The following is a 22,039-nucleotide window of genomic DNA, read 5'->3' as shown; positions in this document are numbered from 1 at the left end:
ACCATTCAGATTATGGATATCAATATCTTAGTTTGCTATGTTGCTATGCTAATTACAGATATAGAATGTAGATATAGAAATGTTTTCAATACCGTAGACTTGTAGACTGTACTCCTTCATGGCGCTACCAGCTACACTGGAAGCTGTGCAAGTGTAGGTAGCGGAATCAGTCCTCTCTGCATTGGAGATTTGCAACTGCCGACCACCTGACAGCACTCGAACCCGATTACGAGAGTCTGTCTTCAGTTCAGCACCTGCACATACAGACAAACCAGGTTGAGGCTTATTATGAGAGCAAAAACAGAGACAGGAACAGAGTCACTGTAGAGGGGAACCAGGAAGAGAGCTACAGTGAAGGACAGCGTAAGAGGGACTTTGGCAAGTAGAGCGATACCTCTGTGATACAGAACTGAGATATTGCAGGTGAAGTACTCATTGAAGAAGGTTCATGTAATGGATAAGCCACAGATGAATTATTTACCGTCCTTCTTCCATGTGAGGCTGGGAGGGGGAATGCCACTGGACTCGCACACCAATGTGATCAGGCTCCCCTCAATCACCGTCAGCGGGGACACCTCATCAGACCCACGGATGCTGGGAGGGACTGAGGGTAAAGAGTCCCACACACACATACATCAGTTTAGCATGTAGGGGGCACTGTAATACAGTCTCACCTCAATTTACTCATTCTGCTCCCAATCACAACAAGTCTACGGCTGCACAGCACACATTTACAGCAACTCAAGCATCCCATGACAACGATCACAGCCGTCACAGTTTCTGCACAGTGCCTCTTAAACACAGTACCCTTACATCAGCTGAGCACAGTGTCCCTTAAACACAGTACCCTTGCATCAGCTGAGCACAGTGTCCCTTAAACACAGTACCCTTACATCAGCTGAGCACAGTGTCCCTTTAACGCAGCACCCTTACATCAGATGAGCACAGTGTCCCTTAAATACAGCATCCTTACATCAGCTGAGTTTTATGATGTATTAACCCAACACAGGGGCTTTGTCAGAGGGTGTACACACACTAGAACAGTGTAACAGGCAGAAGGGATTCACTTGGGAGTTTATGGACAAAAAAACAGGCTCAAAATTGCATGTTAAAATCCAAAGGAATTCTAAATGTAGGCCAAAAGGAGTGTACATAGTTCATCAGAAATTATCTCTACATTAAGACATGCATTCATTTTTTCTTTCAACCATAACATTAGTCAAGGTTTCTATAATGCCAGTATAAACCCTTGTCAGAACAGCCCAAACAACTGGGAATTGTTGCTATGCAGCAAGCGCTGCATGCTCCTATTTCAACTGACATCCAGAACTATGAGCCTTTTAAAACACTCCCAGATTACATATTTTCCGGGAGGATACTGAGAAAGAAGAAACAAAAGAAGAAGTAAAAGCTTTAAAACGCTACATCTGCACAACAAAGCAGCACACGCCCAGTGTGAGAGGCTGCAAACTGTTACACTTGCTCAAACACCGTGACCGTTCTGTCTGACGTCCAAGCTGTTTTTATTCCCTTTTCCTCTCAGCGGGAAAGTGCATGTGCGCCGGTCGGCTGCGGGGTCCGCCTGGGCTGCGCGGCTCTGCGTGTGCAGCTAGCAGGAGCTGCGCTGGGACCTTGTGACGGACGAGGCGCTAACAGACAGACAGATGGGCCGGAGCCCACTTCAAATGGCGGACAAGGGGCGCACGCACGCAGCCCCAGTAAACCCTAATCCCCAGAGACAGGGGCTCCCATTCACCATGAGAAACGGTGTGTATAGATACCAAAATACCCCTCAGTGCAGCGCTGACGAGAGGAGCAGACCTCTGAGAGAGAGAGAGAGAGAGACAGAGAGTGAGAGGGAGGGACAGAGAGAGAGACAGCAAGAGGGAGGGAGAGAGAGAGAGCGAGAGAGGGAGGGACGGAGAGAGAGGGAGAGAGAGACAGAGAGACAGAAAGAGACAGAGAGAGACAACGAGAGACAGAGGGAGAGAGAGAGGCAGAGAGAGAGACAGAGAACAGACAAAGAGAGAGAAAGAGAGACTGCTCCACAGTACCGTGCACTCTGTCATCCCATAGGAGCACTGTTTCATTCAGATCCCTGTGGCAGCAATAGATCACTCCTCTTTGAGGTGGAGGAGTCAGCAACACACCCACATTTAGGGGCGCCAAAGATTTTTACTCCCAGCTCTGACAGCGGCTGATTCGCTTCGGGGGCTGAGAAACGTGGCGTACGCGAGAGACGCTATTTTGCCGCCCTAATGAGCTCCAGCAGACAGGTATAAAAGCGGGGCGACCTCGCCGTGCACCGCGTGCCACAGGGGGTCCTCGCGGCGGACGCAGGAGGAGAGGCCCGCTGTTCGGCGCTCCGCGGGCCGCTGAGATCACCTCAGCGCACGGCCGCGACGCGACGCGCAGCGCGGCGCCTATGACATCATCGGACATGATGCGCTGCAGATGGTGTCCTCCCACTCCGCTGAGGAACATCTGCGCCCGGGAGAGGGCTGAAACCTCTCCACGCCCTGCTCCTCCTCTCCGCGGTCGCGGCAGAGACCGCGATTAGAGGGCACGGCGCTAATCTGCCCGCAGGTACCTCACGGGCCCGGCTAGTGGTTACACACTGTTCCCCGAGCGGTATTGGGCATCCCCTCTCTCAGTACATTCACAACAGAAAACATAAACAATCACAAAAAAACATTCGATTCAATCCAAACCTGACGAAAGGGTAATTCCCTTCCAAAAATAGGGCATTCAGAAATCATCCTCTCCAAATATTATATCTTTTTAATTCCCTCTATACTGCTTTATGGTCATTATTATTTTAACAAAAATGCATTATTATTTCATCATCAACAGTAAAAAAGAAGTAAAATGGAAGCACTCACCCCAGACATTCAAGTTGTAATTCTTCTCTGTTTTCCCGGCCACGTTGGTAGCCTCACAGGTGTATCTGCCCATGTCTTGAACTTGAGAGCTGTCAATCTGAACATATTAAAAGGCCACAGATTTGCGTTTAACACAAAAATGTACACATTCAGGAAAAAATACATCCGTGTCAGTAATGTTAAATTGGTAACACACCATGTCAAAGCAACATGCTGTGCAAAGGATGGTATGTATCCAATTACAATGAACAAAATCAAGACGAGCCATCAGAGATTTTTTAAATATCTGACGTTCCATCTTAGATGTGCACAAGCATCTCTGTGGTTTCACAATTTGGATTCAGAAGAAGAGAAAAGCCTAAATGTCCCCAAAGGAACTTTGCACCTCCCGCAGAGGACAGAGAGGAGGGGCGGGAGGCCGTACCTTCAGGGTGCTCCCGTCCCCGGACACGGTGAGTCCCGGCTTCCTGAAGAGCGGGCGCCCGTCCTTGCGCCAGGAGAGGGTGGGCGGGGGGATGGCGTCGCTCTGGCAACGCAGCTCGACGGGGCGACCCATCAGCACGGTCACATTCATCTCCTCCCCCATGATGTTTGGCGGCACTTTAGCAAACAGAGGGGTAGGGAAGGTGCCAAAGCGGGGTGTTTAATTTAAGTATCCCGGGTCAGAACCAAAGGCCTCCAGACCCATCCCTGCCAAAAGAGCTCAGCATTCTGCTATGCGCATGCCAGCAGTAAACCTCATCACTCTAGCCTACCGCCACCACTAATCGCTGCTTGGCTCTAAAAACTGCACTCCCCCCACCCTCCTCCCCCAGGATCGACACAGTATCAGACTGGAGAAGCATCACAGGACTGTCAGATACACGTTTCTGAGAAACAACCAAAACAACCGCTGCTGTCAGCCCATTCACAGGAGGCTGCAGTTGGATAGTCCAACCCTGCTCAGCTGTGTCCTCTTGCCAAGGGCTGAGTCCGATCCAGGCCCAGAGAGTGAGCGCCTTTGAATCAGATGGGACCCATGCCAGGCCCTGCAACCAAGTCCAACCGACATCTTATCCCATCATGCCATTGGCATGACTGTAGTCCAGAGCTTGACCTCAGTTCACCGCGAGTGACAAAGCAGCCTAAAATGGTGATTAGAAAAGCCCTGGAAATCCAAAGGTCCCCCCACCAGCTACTGTTGTTCACATGCCCTCATCCTTGACCCTCAGCAGTAAAATCAAAACTATTAAATCATTAATGTGTGTGTGGTTTTCAAGTCACATTTTATTACAGACAGCAGCGCGGTTTCTCAATCGAACCCCCACGCACCCCCACACCCTCAGCCTCCGATTGCTCAACAGCCATGTTCTCGCAGAGAATTCTCAGTCATCCTGTGAGCAGAGGCCAATTTCCCTTCCATTTGTTCTCCTTATCCAGACGAACCAGGGGCCAAGAAGGCGAGGTCAAGGCAGGAGAACAAACATCTCACCCAGATGCAGGAACTTGTCAAAGACTGGTAACAATTACTGCAACAAATATGCCCTTCTTACTTTCAACACTTTCCTCTGATCTTTTTTAAGAAACAGAGGGTTTAAGTGGATATCCTTCTTCAGCGCTAAAAAGAGCAGTTCTGCGTTAAACGGGAGACTTGGCAGTTTCATTGTTTGACATAATTTGTAATAGGAACATAATAAAACATACTCACACATTTCCAAAATGTTCAAAAATGAGTTTTTGCGTTCAATAGATCATTAACTTGAAATTTTGCTAAGCCATTAAAATACTATTGCACATCATATAAATATATGGTATGAAAATCCATAGGGAGAAGATTTTAATGACCAGGAAACTTCAATTTGAGGGAAAAGATCAGGTTACACAGCCATGAAGTTTAACGGTGCAGTGAAACTGAGCTCACCGTAAACCCGCAGGTCATACTCTCTCTCCTGCTCCCCTCCAGCGTTCACAGCCACGCAGGTGTAGCGCCCGGCGTCGCTGACCTGCGCGCTGCCGATGGCCAGGGCCCCGCCCCCGGACAGCACCTGGAGGAGAGGCAGGGTCAGGTGAGCAGCAGTGTCAATCAGGTCGCAGACGCCACGCGCGCCTCCGAACCGCCTGCCCCCGGCTGTACCTGAACGCCGTCGGAGAAGCTGGACACGGGGCTGCCGTCTTTGAGCCAGGTGAGGCTGGGAGGGGGCACGCCGCTGGACTCGCACTCCAGTCTCACCGGGTCGTTGACCACCACCGTCACCGTGCCGCCGCTGCTGGAGATGGAGGGGGGGACTGCAGGGGGGGCAGGCCAGAGAGCCACAGGTCACATGGTGCAGCTAACAACTTCTTACTAAAGCCGCGTTTCCACCGCAGGAACTATACCCCGGAACTAGGAACCTTTTGAGGAACTCAGTGCGTTTCCACCGCAGGAACTAGGGTCTAAATTTAGTTCTGGGGGCTTTGTTTTACCCCCCAAAACGTTCCTGCTCGGGGGTAGTACTTTCCGAAAGTACAGGAACCTTTTGGGTGGAGCTTGCAGCGCTGAACATTTCTGATTGGTCGAGTACTCGCAGCATTTGTGTTGTATTTATTTTCCGCCATTACCCGCCATGTTTGAAAATATGCAGCGGCAAACCAATTTATTTTCATAATAACTTCAAATCAAACTTGTATGTTATGCGGCGCAGTAGCCTACTTTTGGTTATAGCCTGTCAACGTCTTGGAATTATAACGTGTGCTCTTCTGTTCTTTTCTTGCTTTAGTATTCGTTTTATAAAATGCTAAGCATTCGTGCTGGGACAGCATATTACGTAGGCTACCAAAACATTCAAACGGATTAATTCGGTTGCTGAATATTTTCTTCCGGATTTTCTTTGTTAGCCCGTTGTAATTGACTCAAAACGTTTGATACAGTTATGTGAGGTATGCGGTAGTTCTGCATAATTAACATTGGTGATACAGTACAAGCAAACTGGAAATCACCATTCGCACTTTTTATCCGGGTAAAATAACAGGTTAATTCTAGTAACCTTCCCTTTAGCTTTTTCAGACTGCCGTAATTTTACTCAATTTTACTGCCATTTTTCAATTCCACGAAAAGACCAGGAAGACTATGGACTAATTTATGGTGCATGGTTCGCAACTGGAGGGCACACTTCGCTGCTCGGCTAGCAGTAACTTCGAAGGAAAGCAAACGGTGGCTGTACCACTACTAATTTACATTTTCACGCAAGTCCGAGTTTTCGTTCTATTCTTGTCATTTTGCCATTAGCCTATATGCAATTGACGACGAGAAAGTAACCAAACAGCAAATTGTTTACAACGTGTGCATGTTTTCTGCTGTTGTTGCCAGTTATACATATAAATGTGAATGCATTCTGTCGCTTCGGATGTCAAGACATGAAAGCGAATGTTCGCATAAAAACATAATGAATGTGTTTGAGAGGATATATGAAAATCAATAAATACAAAAGTAACCATATATAGTCATTGTTGGTATAGGACCGGACCCGTTGTATAAGTGGAATAAACCCCTCCGGGCTGTCCCGGTTATTAGAAAATAATGTAGGCTACTTCGGTGGTAGTATGGGGTTACGGAAGAAATCATATGACAGATGGACCGACGACAACGTTGCTTTTTCATACGTCAGTGGGCTAATTTGCCTAATCTTCGCGGTACTTTAGACCCCGGTGGAAACGCAGACAACCATTGGCTGAAGGAACCTTTTAGTTCCTGGTAAAGTAGTTCCTGGGACTGAAAGTTCCGGGTAATTTTGGTGGAAACGCGGCTTAATTAATTACAAGCTTCTACAAGACATGCTACCTCAAAACTATGGCCAAGACCGCTAAATAATCTATCACGTAGCCCATTTGATAAAATGTAACATCCAGACCGGTCACTCACCGTACACTTGCAGCTGGTAGAAGAGCTCGGCATTTCCAGCCATGCTGACTGCCACGCACCGGTACAGCCCCGCATCGGACATCTGAGCGCTGTCGATCTCCAGCACCTGGCCCCGGTTCAGCAGGGTCACCCCGGCCGCGCTGGTCAGCGGCCGTCCGTCCTTATACCAGGTAATGGCTGACAAGAGATCGGAGAAGACTCAAAACACCCCTCTCTCAGTCTCATTTTGTTTTATGCAAACTCATAAAAGCTTATGTTCCAATAAACATGCATCAGATTAGTCCATGGCTGCACTGGCCAAGCATTTTAATAGACTGTAGGTGCAAAAAAATAATCACCTCTTGTAAAACATATTCGCCTCATATTAAATTTGGAAAGACATCTGCTTTTAAAAAACATAAACTGCATGGGATCACTAAAAAAAGATACACCTGCATATTTTTGATGGAAACTTGATCGGGAACATGCCTTCCTGACTAACAGAGACGTTATGCTAACTAAGGCATTAAACTGCTGCAGGTACCTGGCAGGGGATTCCCAGAAGCTTTGCACTTGAGCTGAATTGGGTAGCCGGCGAGGATGGTTTCGTTTAGGGTCTCTCCACTGTGCTGGATACTGGGAGGCTCTACGGATCCAGAGGGAGGTTAGCCAACCATGCGCTCAGCACAGATGTGTACACAGCGCATGACAAACAAGCGCAACAGCGGCTTTGCTCATCTGAGAGGCCCTGACCAGAGCATGAGGAAAGGCTCCAGAGAAACTACATTTTCGCCTTTGGCTCACGCCACCTCTCAGCGAGCGCGCCCATCATGTCTCGTACCGTGGACGCTGAGGCGGACGTGCTGCTGAGCCTCCCCCGCCGCGTTCATGGCCACGCAGGTGTACCTCCCAGCATCCTCCAGTGCGGCCTTCACGATCTTCAGAACCCGGCCTGCTGACTCCAGCTATCGACACAGAAGAAGAGGCGGACGACTGAGCTGAGCTGGCCAGAAGGACGTGTCGATTTTCTGGGAGAGGGCTACGAGACGGCAGACCGGGACAGGGCGGCGCGGCGGAGGGCTATGGCTGAAACGTTACCTTCAGGTGCCCCTGGGCGGTGCTGACCGGACGGCCGTCCTTCAGCCAGGTGATGGAGGGCGCGGGGATGCCGCTGGCCACGCACTGCAGGGTGACGGACTTGTGGAGGATCACCGAACGCTCGGAGGAGCCAGTGGAGCGTATTGAAGGGGGCACTACAGTCAGAGAGATCGAAAGACAAACAAAGCTCTGTGAAAAAGAAAGAAACTCTTCATGCGCATTACTGTGGGTCCTATCGGCGATGAGGAGCCCATTGCTAATTATGAGATGTGATTGTGCTTGTTTGCACAAGACCGCTAAAACAGCAGCAAATGCGATAGAGAATTACAGTAATTCATTTTTAAGTATACAGTTTATGAATCAGGAAAAATGTACACCACTTACCCAAAACTAAACCCTTCCAGAGGAAAGCATTTAAGGGAAAACACAGAGGCCGTTACAGTAAATCAGATATCTCTGACAGCATTAGCCAACTGATAGAATTAAACCCCCACAGACGCTGTCTGTAAATGTAGAACGGCCACTCCTGGTTACCATGAACAGCCACGCTGAACTTCCTTTCGTGGTCGCCGGCCTCATTGGTGGCCACACACTGGAACTGCGCTGTGTCGGAGACCTGGGCGCGAGAGATGACCAGCTTCCTCCCGTTGGCAGAGATTCTCACCCCATCTGAAGGGCTGATTGGCTGACCGTTCTTCAGCCAACTGCAGGACACAGAACATGGAGCAGTCAGTGACAGAGAGAGAGAGCTGCATCGGAACACTGCTAAGCATCAAGTTTCTATATGTGGCGTGGCTGCCTTTAAACTATACATACACGACTGTCCTCTTTTCAAAGGCTCCTTGGACTTCTTCAATATCAAATATATTATCTTATCTGAGTTTCAAAGCTGAATTCCTTAAACCCAGGTCGCAATTAAAAACAAAGACTCCAAGTTCAGTTCAGAAGAATAATAAGATGAGCAGATAATGGTTTGACTCTTCAGTCCTTGCAGTTAGTCTCGTCCTCCAAAAAAGGAAAATCTGATCCCTGCTGGGGGAAGGGGTGAGAGCCGTTGTGCGGGACAGAAGGTTGCGCTCACGTGAGAAGGGGTGTCGGCGTCCCCGTGGCGTGACACTCCAGCTCCAGGGGGCTGTTGGCGATGACGGTGGTGTCTGTGGTTTCGTCTCCCCCCTCCACAGTTGGCGGTACTGAGTGAGGACAGACAGACAAATGAAAACAGCACTGTGCACGTCTGCCTGAGCCAAATTCCAGTAATGACAGAGTGTGTGCATGATATCCACTTAACTTCTGCAAGTAACAATGCTCGCTAGACTGTTCCTGCCCTTCTGACCCCAAAATTATTTTAGATGAGCCCTCTGCATTCCTGGGATTTTCCTGCTAAGATCTACATCTAGACCTTACTCAAGTAACATACAGCCTGCAAAAACAATTAACTTTTCACTTCGCCTGAGTACGTCAGAAAAGATAAGTTCATACAGCAGCTTCACTGTGTAAAGCCTGGCAAAATAGATAAGACAGCTCGGCTTGATTTTGTGCAAAGGAAATCATCAGCAGTTACATTTTCTGTGTGAGAAAATGTTTTAAGTTGCTGTCATTTTTATCTGAAAAGGTGTAGATAAAGATATGAATTTGACAGGGTGATAACTCAAAATAGAAAGCATTCATGTGTTCTAGCAAGTAGACTGAAGCCCAGTGTGGGAGGAAGAGTGTATGGGCATGCCGGCAGAGTGGCCTCTGTCCTGGACAGGATTTAAAAAAACCCGGAGTCCATGGAATTACCGGGGTCAGGGGCTAAAATGTAAAAGTCAACTAAAAATGAGTTACGGCTTTCATTTTCAGTCATACAAGATATTCCATGGGGCCCAGTGCCCAGGCGCATGTTATCTCGTTTGAGGTCCAAGACATTCTCAGCCATTTCATGTGCAACTAGCATGCAAACAGGAAACACGCTCCAGCGCAAGCCAAAGAGCTCCCTCAGGAATTGATCGATCACTCTGGTGAAAGAATACATAGAAATAAACTAAACAAACATGCCGTGTTTGTACTAACTCCTGTAATCTATGTGCTTGCAAGATAATCACTTTCCGGCCCTTTCTTTGACCACTTTAATCTTTGTTGCAAGAAACTGCCGGCATGCTTGCTGGATATACGGCACCTATGTTTTATGTCCACGCTTTACTTTGAGACTAAATGAGGTTTAACTAAACAGAAACCCTGAGAGCCTGAACATTTTTATTTGGAATTGAGAAATAACAATCTTTTTTGAGAGTTAAAGCAGAGTAACAGATCAGCAGCACAATGTCTGCAGTAACAGTCCACAGGAGACTGAGGACCGGACACTCATCAAGAGAGAGGGTCCATCAGAGAAGCTGAAGCAGAGGCGCCGTTACCTAGGACTCTGACGTCGTACTTGATCTCCTTCTCCCCGGCGATGCTGGTCGCCACGCACACGTATCTCCCCGAGTCGGACACGGCGGCGGTGAGGATCTCGATCTTCCTCCCGCCCTGCAGCACCCTCACGCTGTCACTGCTCTTCACTGGGACTCCGTCCTTCAGCCAGGTCAGCGCCGGAGGGGGGTGACCCCCCGCCTCGCACTCCAGGGTCAGGGGCTTACTGACCACCACCTTCCTCTCCGTTGGCTTGTCGAGACCCCCTTCTATAGAGGGGGGGACTGAGAAAACGTAAGGACAGGCTCAGAACCCGCTCGACACAAAATGGTTCACAGATTTCACCTTAAAATGAGTATTTATTTATACTGGAATCGAGTGTTTCATGGTGGAAGTTAGTCAGTTAGCTGACTTTCATCTTTGTAACCGTCTGCACCATACTGCTAAAAACATTGTTTCACTTGGCTAATTTAACCCATTTTTTTACCGTAAACGTCCAGTTCGTACGACTTCTCGGCGGTACCGGCCACGCTGGTGACGCGGCAGGTGTACTGGCCGGCGTCGGACACCTGGGCCAGGGGAATCTTGAGGAACTGGCCCCGGTCCACGTACAGGGCCTGCCGGTTGGAGATGATCACCTGGCCGTTCTTGTACCAGGTGACGGCAGGGAAGGGCACGCCGCGGGCCTCGCACTCCAGCGTCACCGCGCTGTTGAGGAGGGCGGTGGCCTCGGTGGTGACGTTACCCCCCTTGATGCTAGGGGGCACTGGAAGGATAGGCAGGAAGTGTCCGGTTAGCCACTTCACCCTTTTCCTGTTGGGTGTGAAGTCCCCCACGGAAGCCTCACCTGCACTCACCGTGCACGCTCAGGCTGAAGTCCTTGGACTGTTTTCCCGCTGCGTTGGTGGCGCTGCACTGGTAGCGCGCCTGGTCCCCCAGACGGGCACTCTTTATCCTCAGCACCTGGCCTCTGTTCATCAGCTCGAGGTTGGGATCACCCAGGAACACCGGTCTAGCAACGGCAAACGTTTACATAACATTCTCAGCTTTGCCTTCAGTAGAACACTTACAATATATAAATATAAAAAGAGATAGTCTTTTTTTTTTACTTTATTATTTTGTTTGAAATGGTTCTAATGCAAATGGTTGAGAGTATCTGCTGGGAAGGAGCGAAGCAGACACTCACTTCCTGTCTTTGTACCACTGAATGGTGGGGAAGGGCACTCCTTTGACTTTGCACTCCAGACTGACCTCCTGGTTGAGAATGGCAGAAACGTCACGGGGAATGTTGGAACTGATAATACTGGGTGGAACTGCAAACAGAATGAAGCATTTCCGATTAATACCAAGAGCATTTATACCAAGGCTGGACAGCTGTTTTCTGCATGCAAGTAAACCCCCACAGCCAGGAAGAGCCCCTCCGCAGTCTCACCCAGTACGTCCAGGTGGAAGTCCTTCTCTGTGCTGCCCGCAATGTTGATGGCCTTGCAGCTGTAGTGACCGGCGTCAGCTGTGGCCGTTCTCAGGAGCTTGAGAGTCTTCCCGCCCTGCAGGATCTGAACTGAGCTGCTGGGGACAACCTGTGGCCAGAAAAAGCAAGTTACTTCCCAGAACGCACTGCCTCTGGATCTGTTTTTCATAAACATTGCTCACTGTCATTATGTGTCAATTATACCTCATTTCAAATAAGCCAATTTATTGAATCTTTTTTGTTCAGTGAGAAGCTCTAATACGTATGTGAAGTATGTTAATTTGTCACTCCTTCATGAATTGATTTCTCAAGTCATTTTACACAGCGACCCTGAAGCATATAGCTATGGAGGAAATGTGAGTGGCAATGAGATATCTACAATAAGAGCCACTCTACAGTAACAATATGACAAATTAGATTTGACTATAGACAAATATGAATCATGAATGTGAGCAGTCACACTTACAGGCACTCCTGCTTTGTACCATGTGATGACTGGGGTGGGACTTCCTGTGACCTCACACAGCAGGGTGGTGGGCTGATGCAACACTACTGACACATTAGCCGGAGTCTGGCTATCCTGTACGTCCGGAGGCACTGCACAGACAGACGGGAGGGGTCAAGAACCAGTCCCACAACAGCTGACTTAAACGAGACTTGTCACGTGAGCGCTCACCGTTGACCTTCAGCTGGTACTTCCTCTCTGTGGTCCCAGCGTCATTGACCGCCACGCAGACATACTCGCCGTTGTCCAGGGGAGACACGGAGGCCAGGATGAGGAGGGTGCCGTCCTCCAGGATGGACACGCCCGGCTCGTTACCGGTCAGCTCCTGACCGTTTCTCAGCCACTTGATCACCGGCTTTGGGGTTCCTGCAGTTCAACAGCGAAGAGCCATTCAGAGCCACTGAGCACAAACAAGACCAGGCTACACATGCTAGAATAATTACATCCATTCATGCCCTAATTAATGGGCAAGCATTTGGTCCTAGGCACCTGCACTTTATGTACAGCTGTCGTTATCAAAGAATGTTCTGTATGTCGTAATAAACGGAAACATCCTTATTTGAAACACTGAACCCTTATTAGTTACAGCAGTCTTTGTTTTTCATTGTCAGATAAACCTGCCGTTACAATGCCGCAGCCTCACCTTTAGCTTGGCAGGGGAAAGCGATCCGCTGGTTGGCCACTCTTTCTTGCAGGGGGCTGTTGAAAGGAGGCTCGGATTCCTCCACGACAGGGGGCACTGGGGGGAGAACGGAGGGGACACAGTCAGCGCCGACGCTCGCTGCTGTTACGCGGGAGCGGCGGTAGAGCGGCGGGAGAGCGGCGGGGACGCACCTTGGACCTGCAGCTGGACGTGCGCCTCGTCGCGTCCGGCCACGTTGCGGGCCACGCAGGTGTAGACCCCCGCGTCCGACAGCCCCACCTGGGCGATGGCCAGCGTGCCGTCGGGGAGGCCGCTGTACTGGGAGCCGTCCACCAGCAGGGCGGCGCCATCCTTCAGCCAGGTGACCGTGGGCTCGGGCACCCCCCGAACCACGCAGGGCAGGTCAACGGGGTGTCCCACTTGGACCTTCATCACACGAGGGCCAGCCTGGATGCTCGGTGGCACTGAAAGAATTTGGCAGGCACTCAAAAGCCAGAACTATTTCGACTGGATCTGCTATTATAAAACATCCACCTGACCAGAGCCCGTTGGGTTCACTTCCCCTTCTTCTCCACATTTTGAATGCCCAGTTGTCCTCATTAGCCCTCACTGCTGAAACCTCTGCTTTCGATTCAGAAGAACACAGCAGCACGTTCTCTCCTCAGAAGCATGTGATGTCAGCCACCCGGATATGAGTTCGAGGAAAGCACTTCATATGCAGCTAAATGAGATTTGATCATTCACACACAAAGAGCAGCTGTCATCCTGGAGCACTGAAACCCTCCCTCCCCTACACGATGTTAGCGTCAACTGTGCAGGGCAGCCGGACACTGTTGACACTGACTATGATCATCGCTCCCTTATTTTTCTTGTTTTTCCCATAGATTCTGTAAGGGCAAGGTGTTAGCATTTGTTTTATACTTTTTTGTGATGTGCACAATTTATTTTCTAAACTCCTTTAGGAGTTCCCCTGGAAAGTCTGGAAAGCATAATCCTGTTTTACATGTCTGGACCAAAAAACACAACTGACTCATTTCTTGATTATTATAATTTGAATGTTAACTGCAGTCTTCAGACGTTTCTAATGATGTGAAAATATTTCATGTGATGCGGTTAGAATCTAAGCTGTTATTTTACTTAATTTTCTTTTACGGCAGCAAAATTATTCCAGTTAGTGTAACTGGAATGGCTTTAATCATTTCCCTGGTGTCATATATTTATTTCTACCATAACCCCATGTCTGACAACGCGTTCCAACACAACACGTAGCAATGGGGTGTGATGACTTCACCTTTTTTGGCCTTTGAATTACATTCCAAATAGCAGTACGTCATATACCGTAGCACAAATAAACATATTGCACCAGCAGCTGTTAGCAAAAAAAAGTCCGATTTAAAACTTGCATTAAAAATGGCCTTTCCTTTAGTGATACGGGAATGAGCAGATTAACGGCCAAGCAGGGAACTGAGGGTGTGCCTCTGGAACTCATGAACAAAGATTCTGCTGTTCAGATTTCGCTTTGCCGTTGAGTGAAGTGGGCTAATTGGGTCGTCTCTGACCGGGCTGCTTTTGATGAACCCCGATGTACAGACTTGGTAGGTGTGAGCTGAGAAGGTTCTGGCAGAGTTTGTTATTTTATAAAGACTGCTTCAGGTGTGACTGAGGAATGAGGCCACAGCCTGCTGAAAGACCTTATGGAACCTGTGCCCAGATGAATGGTGGTTTTGCCAGCATGGTTTCTGATTATTTTGCTAAAATAAATCACGGTAACGCTGAAGGAGAGGGAGGAAGCCCAGACTGATTCTTTCAGGTCTGCTGCCTCCCTCTGCATATTTTGCAGTTTTGGTAACCGCCCTAAAAAAAATAATTTTGCCCTCCCCCCCAAAACTTTGACTGCATTGAGAGACACTATTTTTAAGAAGTTTCAGTGTGGGGATGAAAGCCACAGCGGCTTGGAGGGAAGACAGACATAGCTGGCTGAGATAAGATGTGAAGGGAGTTATGGAAGTGTGCGGACACCGGGACGCGCCCACGTGCACTCTTACCGTTGACACTCAGCCTCACTGCCTGAGTAAAGTTCCCCGCGATGTTGGTGGCCACACACAGATACATGCCGCTGTCTGACACCCTGGTTTCCAGGATCTTCATGGACCCCGAGGGCAGCTGGGAGTGCCTGCAGGGAAAAGCACGCACACGGCTATCACGGAGTCTGTACCACGATTATACACCACCTGCGCATTCAACGCTGATGGTAATTGAAAGGACAAGGTTTTAATTGCGCAGTAATTTTAGCTAAACCACAAGCACTTGCTCCCCCAGGGGAAAAATAGGTATGAATTTAAACAAAAATTTAAAAAAATCACAAAATGCATGGTTTTAAGTTTTATGCTTCACCAGTTTCTACAAATGAATCCATGTAATTTTAGTGACTGCAGCTGTTACAGGCTGAAACAGATATCATGATGTATGAAATGGCAAATCGTACAGCACAGCACTCTGTCCCAGATCAGAAGCCCCGCTGCTGGTTCTGACAAACACTGTAAAAGTGCGGGACCACCTGTTAAAACTCAAAACCACATTTCACCGTGCAGCACGCTGAATGCAAACTCCACGTCTTCAGCCGATATAAGAGTGACCTCATCGGCGCTCAAACCTGCCGACCGCATGCGCTCGCTCACCCCACCACACCTCTCTACCGGCTGCCAGCGCTGCCAGGAGCTCGGCTACACTGTTTATTTCACTGTGCAGCTGACATAGACCCTGGAAGGCCTGGATAAGGCTGACTTCAGTTTAGCACACCCTACCAAACATATGGACGCAATTTGAAGCATAAGTCCAAAATCCACACTCGGAGACACGAACGGCGAGATTTATCTCCAGCCAAATGCAATGGCAGAAAAAAATGGTTTCTGATTTTTCCCAATGGTTCACAGTTATTTTTGGTAAAGACCTGAAAGCCTATGGGAAAGCCTCAATGAGAGCTATGTCAACAAAGTGACTTGTCTTCTCAGGTTCTCATCCTCTCAGTATCGGTTCACAAGGAGCTTTACTGTTCGCTGCACTATCAGATGAAAATAGCGCACAGGGTCATTCTACAGCTATAGATGTTGCAGTGTGTCGTGTGTACAGTAGAAGCCCCATGCACAAGGAGAGGGAAAGGGAGCAATGGAAGGGTGGGGCTTGCCTCGGAGAGAAGGGGGAGATGAGCTGTCGCTCTTTGGCCCAGGTAATGATGGGGGGTGGGACACTCTGGACCTCACATGGAAGGGTAACGTCCTCCCCTGCGGTTACCGACACCTCCACCAGTCCACTTGCGCTGTCCTGACCATCTGGGGTTCCAACCACCCGTGGTCTCACTACAAACACACACACACACAAACACAGGGCCTGACATGGAGGTCCTCACAAAGGATGTAAATGTGGCACAGAGAGCACAGTGCTTCTAATTGCTAACAAAGCTCAGCCTAGACTCCCACAAAGTCTGACAGAATCTAATGCAAAGTCAATTAATCTTAATTTAGAAAAGGCAGTCAGTTGCACTGCAGGACTGCAACTGAAGCTGAGAAGAAGCAGACCACAGAGGGATGTATCAAAGGAGCGAAAGGCTTCCTGCAGGTGTAATTTGTATACTTGTGTCTAGTTTTAGGTAGATGGTGGTGTTGGTAAGATGGTAAGGGTAAGAGTCAGCTGTAGGTTAGATGGTGGTGAGGGTAAGAGTCAGGTGTAGGTTAGATGGTGGTGGGGGTAAGAGTCAGCTGTAGGTTAGACAGTGGTGTGGGTAAGAGTCAGGTGTAGGTTAGATGGTGGTGGGGGTAAGAGTCAGGTGTAGGTTAGATAGTGGTGAGGGTAAGAGTCAGGTGTAGGTTAGATGGTGGTGAGGGTAAGAGTCAGGGGTAGGTTAGATGGTGGTGAGGGTAAGAGTCAGGTTTAGGTTAGACAGTGGTGTGGGTAAGAGTCAGCTGTAGGTTAGATGGTGGTGAGGGTAAGAGTCAGGTGAAGGTTAGATGGTGGTGGGGGTAAGAGTCAGCTGTAGGTTAGATGGTGGTGGGGGTAAGAGTCAGGTGTAGGTTAGATGGTGGTGGGGGTAAGAGTCAGGTGTAGGTTAGATGGTGGTGGGGGTAAGAGTCAGCTGTAGGTTAGATGGTGGTGGGGGTAAGGGTTGGTGCCGTACCGTACACAGTGAGCTGGATCTTCTTGGTGCTGTAGCCTGCAGCGTTGGTGGCAGTGCAGACAAACTCGCCAGACTCACTCCCGCTGGGCGAGGCGATGTGCAGGCTCCCATCCTGCTCCAGGGTGAAGGCCTGACCACTGAGATCCAGCAGATCCCCTCTCTGCAATGAGCACCACCCACCCACACACACACACACACATACACACAAAGGAATCATAGGTCTTTATTCGTTCTCAACTTAAGAAGACAGTCAAACCGAAAGCAAAGTGAGTGGGTGGGTTTCTTTGCTCACAGCACAAAAGTCCACACCCCTTGCTGCTTAGCTCCCTGACTGACACTGACACTACAATGGAATGGAGTCATTCACACGTTGTTACATCTGGAGAAGCGGCTTGTTTTGTAATCCAACAAGTCATTACGCATGAAATAAAAACATCATACTGAAGAACAAGGGCAAAGGCATCAAAATTCAGCAGCTGCTGCAGAACCTATTAACAGGGTTGGGTTTCATTTGCCCCAGAAGTCCCATTCACTTTAATACTGAAACATTTGTCCTTACTAAAGGAGAAAAACACATTCCTGCAGTGCCACACAAACTTCCTGCAGCAGATTAAAGGCTTTTGCTGGCTATTGCCTTCTGCCACTGTCATTGCAGCACCCAAAGCTGGAAATAGAACAGTGATAAAAATGTATTACAAGACACGGGTGTTGCAATGGAACAGTAACCGTGGTCTCAGACCATGTTCTTGCGCTCTCACGCCATGTCAAAGTCAAGCTCTGGAAAAGTTTTTTTTACACAGGTCTCGAAGCAAGAAAAGTATGCGTTGCGTGGGTGTGGGACATTTACTGTGATGCCATTTAAATGAGACACGATGACTTCATTCCATACTGCTTCTCAAATTTTAAATTTACTGCCTTTGATTTCGTGTGCCTGCCAAAGATTTCAGTTTTCCTTGCATGCACCAATGCTTTCAAAACACCGAAGCCAAAACTCGGTCCAGAATACTGCTATGGACACAGGCTACATTTGTGCATGCATTTTTTGAACATATATTGGCAGACAGTTCTAGCGCAGATACTGCAATAAAAGGTGATGGGTTCTTGTGCAATGCTTTCAACTTTTACAGCATATTCCAGTATTCCAATGTACACTGACCTCTGTTTAACACTGTATAGAACACAAGGAATTTTGCTTTTCTGAAACTGGCAGTCTGTATTGTATAAGTCTCCTGCACGTGACAAACACGTCATACAATACTGAGACTGTAATTTCTTACAGGCATGTACATCACTCATGACAGCATTACTGTAGCTCTGACAATTACTGAGAAGAATCAACAACAGCCATTCTCTTCAGTCAAATATACATTCACAGGGTCTTTGGTGAGTACACAGCAGTGCTATGTAAGTTTGTGTACTCTTCAAGCCATTCTCCAGATCATTTTAGTCTCCAAAGGAAAAAGATTAATTCACAGATATCTATGGTAACATTTAACATGTTACAGTGGATGAGAGAGAGAATGTGTACCCTGAAACCAGGAAGGTGTGGGTACTGGGTCAAGCCAGGCCCAATTAAATACCAGCAATATATATACGGCCACTCTGTCTGGCGCTTTTTAACAGCGCTTACACTGAGGTTTTATTGATGGATGTACGTATTTGCTGTAGCACTCTCAAAAAAGGAATTATTAAAAATCATTTCACAGAGAGCAAGTTATATATACTGTGGTCACTCAGTCACTCACTCACGGACAACCTTTGAGGGACGTTTTGCAGGACGCATGCGCAGGCGGTGCTTCGTATAGTAGGACGCATGCGCAGGTAGTGCCAGCTAAAATGTGTCTGCGGGAGTGAGTTGCGCCGTGGGTCTGGACAGTTCCGTGCTTGTTTTATAGTGTTGTTTTATACAGGGTCATAACAATATATTAGTTAGGGAACTAGACTGACAGGTTGTAGGTTTGATTCACAGCTGGGGCACTGCTGTTGTACAATTTAGTAGGCACTTAACGCAAATTGCTTCAGTAAAAATATCCAGCTGTTTAACTGGATTGTATGTAAAAATGCAATTTGAGTAAGTTTCTTGGATACGACTATCTGATGAATGTCATAAAATAAAGGGGAAAAGATCCCCAAAATTCACCAAAATAGTTTTTTTTTAAAAATGGTAAATGGGAGAATAGAACTTATAAAATAAACTAAGACAAACCTACTACAGAAACAGAGAATACGCTTGGGCCATGTGTGCCACAGGAGGACATACAGTACACGGTACAGAGCCCAGAATAACCATGACGGACTCGCACTCTTTACCTGGGACCAGGTGATGGCAGGAATGGGCACCCCACTGGCACGGCAGGGCAGGGAGATGGGCATCCCCTCAATGGTGCTGAAGACCTGTGGACCATGCTGGATACTGGGAGGCACTGGAGGAAAAAACAAGGTGTCATTACAGTGGGAAGCATCCAACACTCCAAAGAGTTTCTTTTCCCTTCTGGAATATTCTGCTCAGCATTCTTCTTCAGGCGCTCAGTGTTATCAGATTGTGAGGGGTTGAGCATACGTAGTTGGAATAAGGAAAAGTGGCCCAAAGCGCGCCCCCCCCCCCCACACTCTCACCCCCACTGTGCTGCAGCTCTCCAACCAAACCTCTCTGTAGGCCATACATAAAGCTGACAGCAAAACTCCACTGGGCGTGCACTGAATACTAATGACAGCAGGAAATATCATTTGATGGATGCTTCCGGAAACTCACACCATCCCATTTGTCTCTTTTTCTCTCTGGTCCCCAACTCCCCATTTTCCAGAATACCGACTACCTACTTTCCAGAATTGGCTATCTTTTGCATCCACCGCGATCAAATGATTTATTTGACGGTGCGACCATTGTCCACTGCAGCTCATGTTCCGCAAGTTAGTGGTCTTCGGTTGGCGTCTGAATGGCTGATGCAGCTTTTGGCTCCACACCTCAAGGTATCCTTTCTCTGCCTCCCTGCTCTTGCTATCTGTTTTATTAATAAGCACAATAAGTAGAGGGACATCTGCCGAAGCCATTAGTACTGGAAACTTGGATCGGCCCTTGTGATCCGCCAGGGTTTAAGGTACAATTAGCGATTTAGCCCTTAGCTTTACGCAACGCTTTACATGGACAATTGTGTTCTTTTATGGCCTCAGCAAACAAGCTGGCTGCCAATGCATCTCATTATCATTGTTGCTATATACTGAAGACAGCAGTGCAGTGTTGCTTTTGATCTTCCAAGTACTCTCCATTTTTGCTTGTCAGAACCAATTTGTGCTAAGCCAGACCTGCTACTTGGTTGCCAAGTGTATTCAATGGAAAGAGAAAGTTCATCCACCCATTCCTCAACAGTGTCCCACCCTATGCAACTGATTCAAGTTTTTGTAAGTATATGAAATTCTAAATGCAGTAATAAAGTAAGACAATCCTACTGATGATGACTACAATGACAGAGGAAATACAGGCCTGTTATATAAGTCAAACACAGGGAGCAGAGTGCCAGAACGAGCACAGCTGGGAGTTTGTGTATTTTAGCAAGTGCCACTTCCCCCTCCCTCCCTCCTCCTCCTCGCCCCCAGCAGCCTGATCGTCATTCCTGCTCTGGCTGCTGAGTGCTGAAGGGGCACCTTTTTTGCTTTTTTTAGGGCAGGGCATGGGTGGGGTCCAAACAGAGGTTCACTTAGGGCTGCTGCGTACCGAAAACGTTGACGACGGTAGTGCGGTTGCTGGATCCGGCGACGTTCTGAGCCAGGCAGGTGTACTCGCCGCCATTCTGCAGCCGCACGCGTTCGATGTGCAGGCTGCCGTCCCGTCGGATTGTCACGTAGGGGCTGGGACTGACCTGGGCATAGAAACAACTCAATTCAGCCCGTCCTACAACAGATTCGTCTCATTCAGTTTATCAACACAGACCAGACCTTTCATCCACACAACTAAGTGTGAGGTGCAAGTGGTTCATTAGACAATAGTGTTTTACCATGAAGCTCATTCAGCACAATGTAGAAGTGACAAATCAAAACTTTCATTGCAGAGGTAGAAAGGATAAGATACTAAGCCAGAAAAAAGTTAGTTTAACATTCAGTATAGTCTTTAAATCACATGACTCAGGTAGAACAGAATGCAGAGCAAAGTAGTTATTGGAGAATCATAAACGACATTTCTCAATTTCACACTTATGCAGACATACTGACCATTTGAGGTCACACCTCATCTCCCAGTTCAGCACAGCTTTTTGAGGCTACATCAGATATCATACTGTTTCATGAGGCTGTAATGGCGGCAGTTTCAACCACAGTAGCATAGTTTTCATTTATTGCATGCGTTGCATAATAATGTATTGCATTTATATAGGGCCTTTTGTCAAGCTGTAACATGAGAGACATATAAGGGAAAGCACTGTAGATGAAACTGTGTGTGAGCAGAATTTCTTTAAGTGTGCATGATCTTTGTGTTTGAGTACTCTATGGGTCTCTTTGTGTAAATCCAACCGCTGCTTTCTTACCAGACCATTGTTACGGAGCCAGCGTCTCACTGGCAGTGGATTCCCTGCCAGCAGCACGCAGGACAGGGTCACCTGCTGCTCCTCGACCACATTGACCACGCTCGGACTGATGCCAATCACAGGAGACACTGAAAAGGCACAGACAGAGAGCTCCTCAGCTTGGTGCAACTGAGCTTTGCAGCCGCACTTGATCTCTTTGAGCTGTCACGAAAGCACCTTAAACAACAGTCTACAGGGCTCTGATTTATCTATCATGATGGAGAGAGCCACGATGGTAATAAAAATTAATTCAGCCTCAGTGGCCAGATGTTCACGTGAGGGCCTCGGGCGAGGTTCAAATGCTTCAAATGCGCCGTCGAAGGGAACCTCCAGATCTCACTCCTCTGTGCTGACATCAGGGGAGCTACACGAGGCGGGGGCGGCTTCGCTTTCTGAGTCTATTAGCTCTGTGCACCCCCGAGTGAGGCTGGGAAGGTCTTCGTTTTGGAGTGGATGATTTACATGC

At 48.2% G+C, this 22,039-nt stretch overlaps 1 protein-coding gene across 3 annotated transcripts in view; it reads right to left on the bottom strand.

Annotated features, from left to right (window-relative positions):
* Positions 1–22,039, bottom strand: part of hmcn1 (hemicentin 1) — a 92,923-nt gene that overhangs the window by 32,376 nt on the left and 38,508 nt on the right. For all 3 annotated transcript variants that reach the window (XM_064332124.1, XM_064332126.1, XM_064332125.1), the window contains exons 18-44: positions 21,535–21,662; positions 20,730–20,874; positions 19,328–19,440; positions 17,018–17,177; positions 16,031–16,202; positions 14,892–15,019; positions 13,038–13,310; positions 12,847–12,942; positions 12,375–12,569; positions 12,165–12,295; positions 11,660–11,807; positions 11,414–11,540; positions 11,085–11,239; positions 10,715–10,993; positions 10,230–10,511; positions 8,918–9,026; positions 8,371–8,540; positions 7,837–7,991; positions 7,580–7,703; positions 7,283–7,384; positions 6,760–6,936; positions 4,996–5,147; positions 4,783–4,906; positions 3,307–3,482; positions 2,883–2,979; positions 482–604; positions 93–254 (exon numbers count right to left, since the gene is read on the bottom strand). In XM_064332124.1, the coding sequence (XP_064188194.1) occupies positions 93–254; positions 482–604; positions 2,883–2,979; positions 3,307–3,482; positions 4,783–4,906; positions 4,996–5,147; positions 6,760–6,936; positions 7,283–7,384; positions 7,580–7,703; positions 7,837–7,991; positions 8,371–8,540; positions 8,918–9,026; positions 10,230–10,511; positions 10,715–10,993; positions 11,085–11,239; positions 11,414–11,540; positions 11,660–11,807; positions 12,165–12,295; positions 12,375–12,569; positions 12,847–12,942; positions 13,038–13,310; positions 14,892–15,019; positions 16,031–16,202; positions 17,018–17,177; positions 19,328–19,440; positions 20,730–20,874; positions 21,535–21,662 (4,203 nt within the window). The remainder of the gene's footprint in view (positions 1–92; positions 255–481; positions 605–2,882; positions 2,980–3,306; positions 3,483–4,782; positions 4,907–4,995; positions 5,148–6,759; positions 6,937–7,282; positions 7,385–7,579; positions 7,704–7,836; positions 7,992–8,370; positions 8,541–8,917; positions 9,027–10,229; positions 10,512–10,714; positions 10,994–11,084; positions 11,240–11,413; positions 11,541–11,659; positions 11,808–12,164; positions 12,296–12,374; positions 12,570–12,846; positions 12,943–13,037; positions 13,311–14,891; positions 15,020–16,030; positions 16,203–17,017; positions 17,178–19,327; positions 19,441–20,729; positions 20,875–21,534; positions 21,663–22,039) is intronic.

Source organism: Anguilla rostrata, chromosome 4, assembly GCF_018555375.3.
Source record: "Anguilla rostrata isolate EN2019 chromosome 4, ASM1855537v3, whole genome shotgun sequence".
In the NCBI taxonomy this organism is placed as follows: domain Eukaryota; kingdom Metazoa; phylum Chordata; class Actinopteri; order Anguilliformes; family Anguillidae; genus Anguilla; species Anguilla rostrata.
Note: the sequence above shows the minus strand (reverse complement) of the source record. Positions and strands in the feature narration are given on the sequence as shown.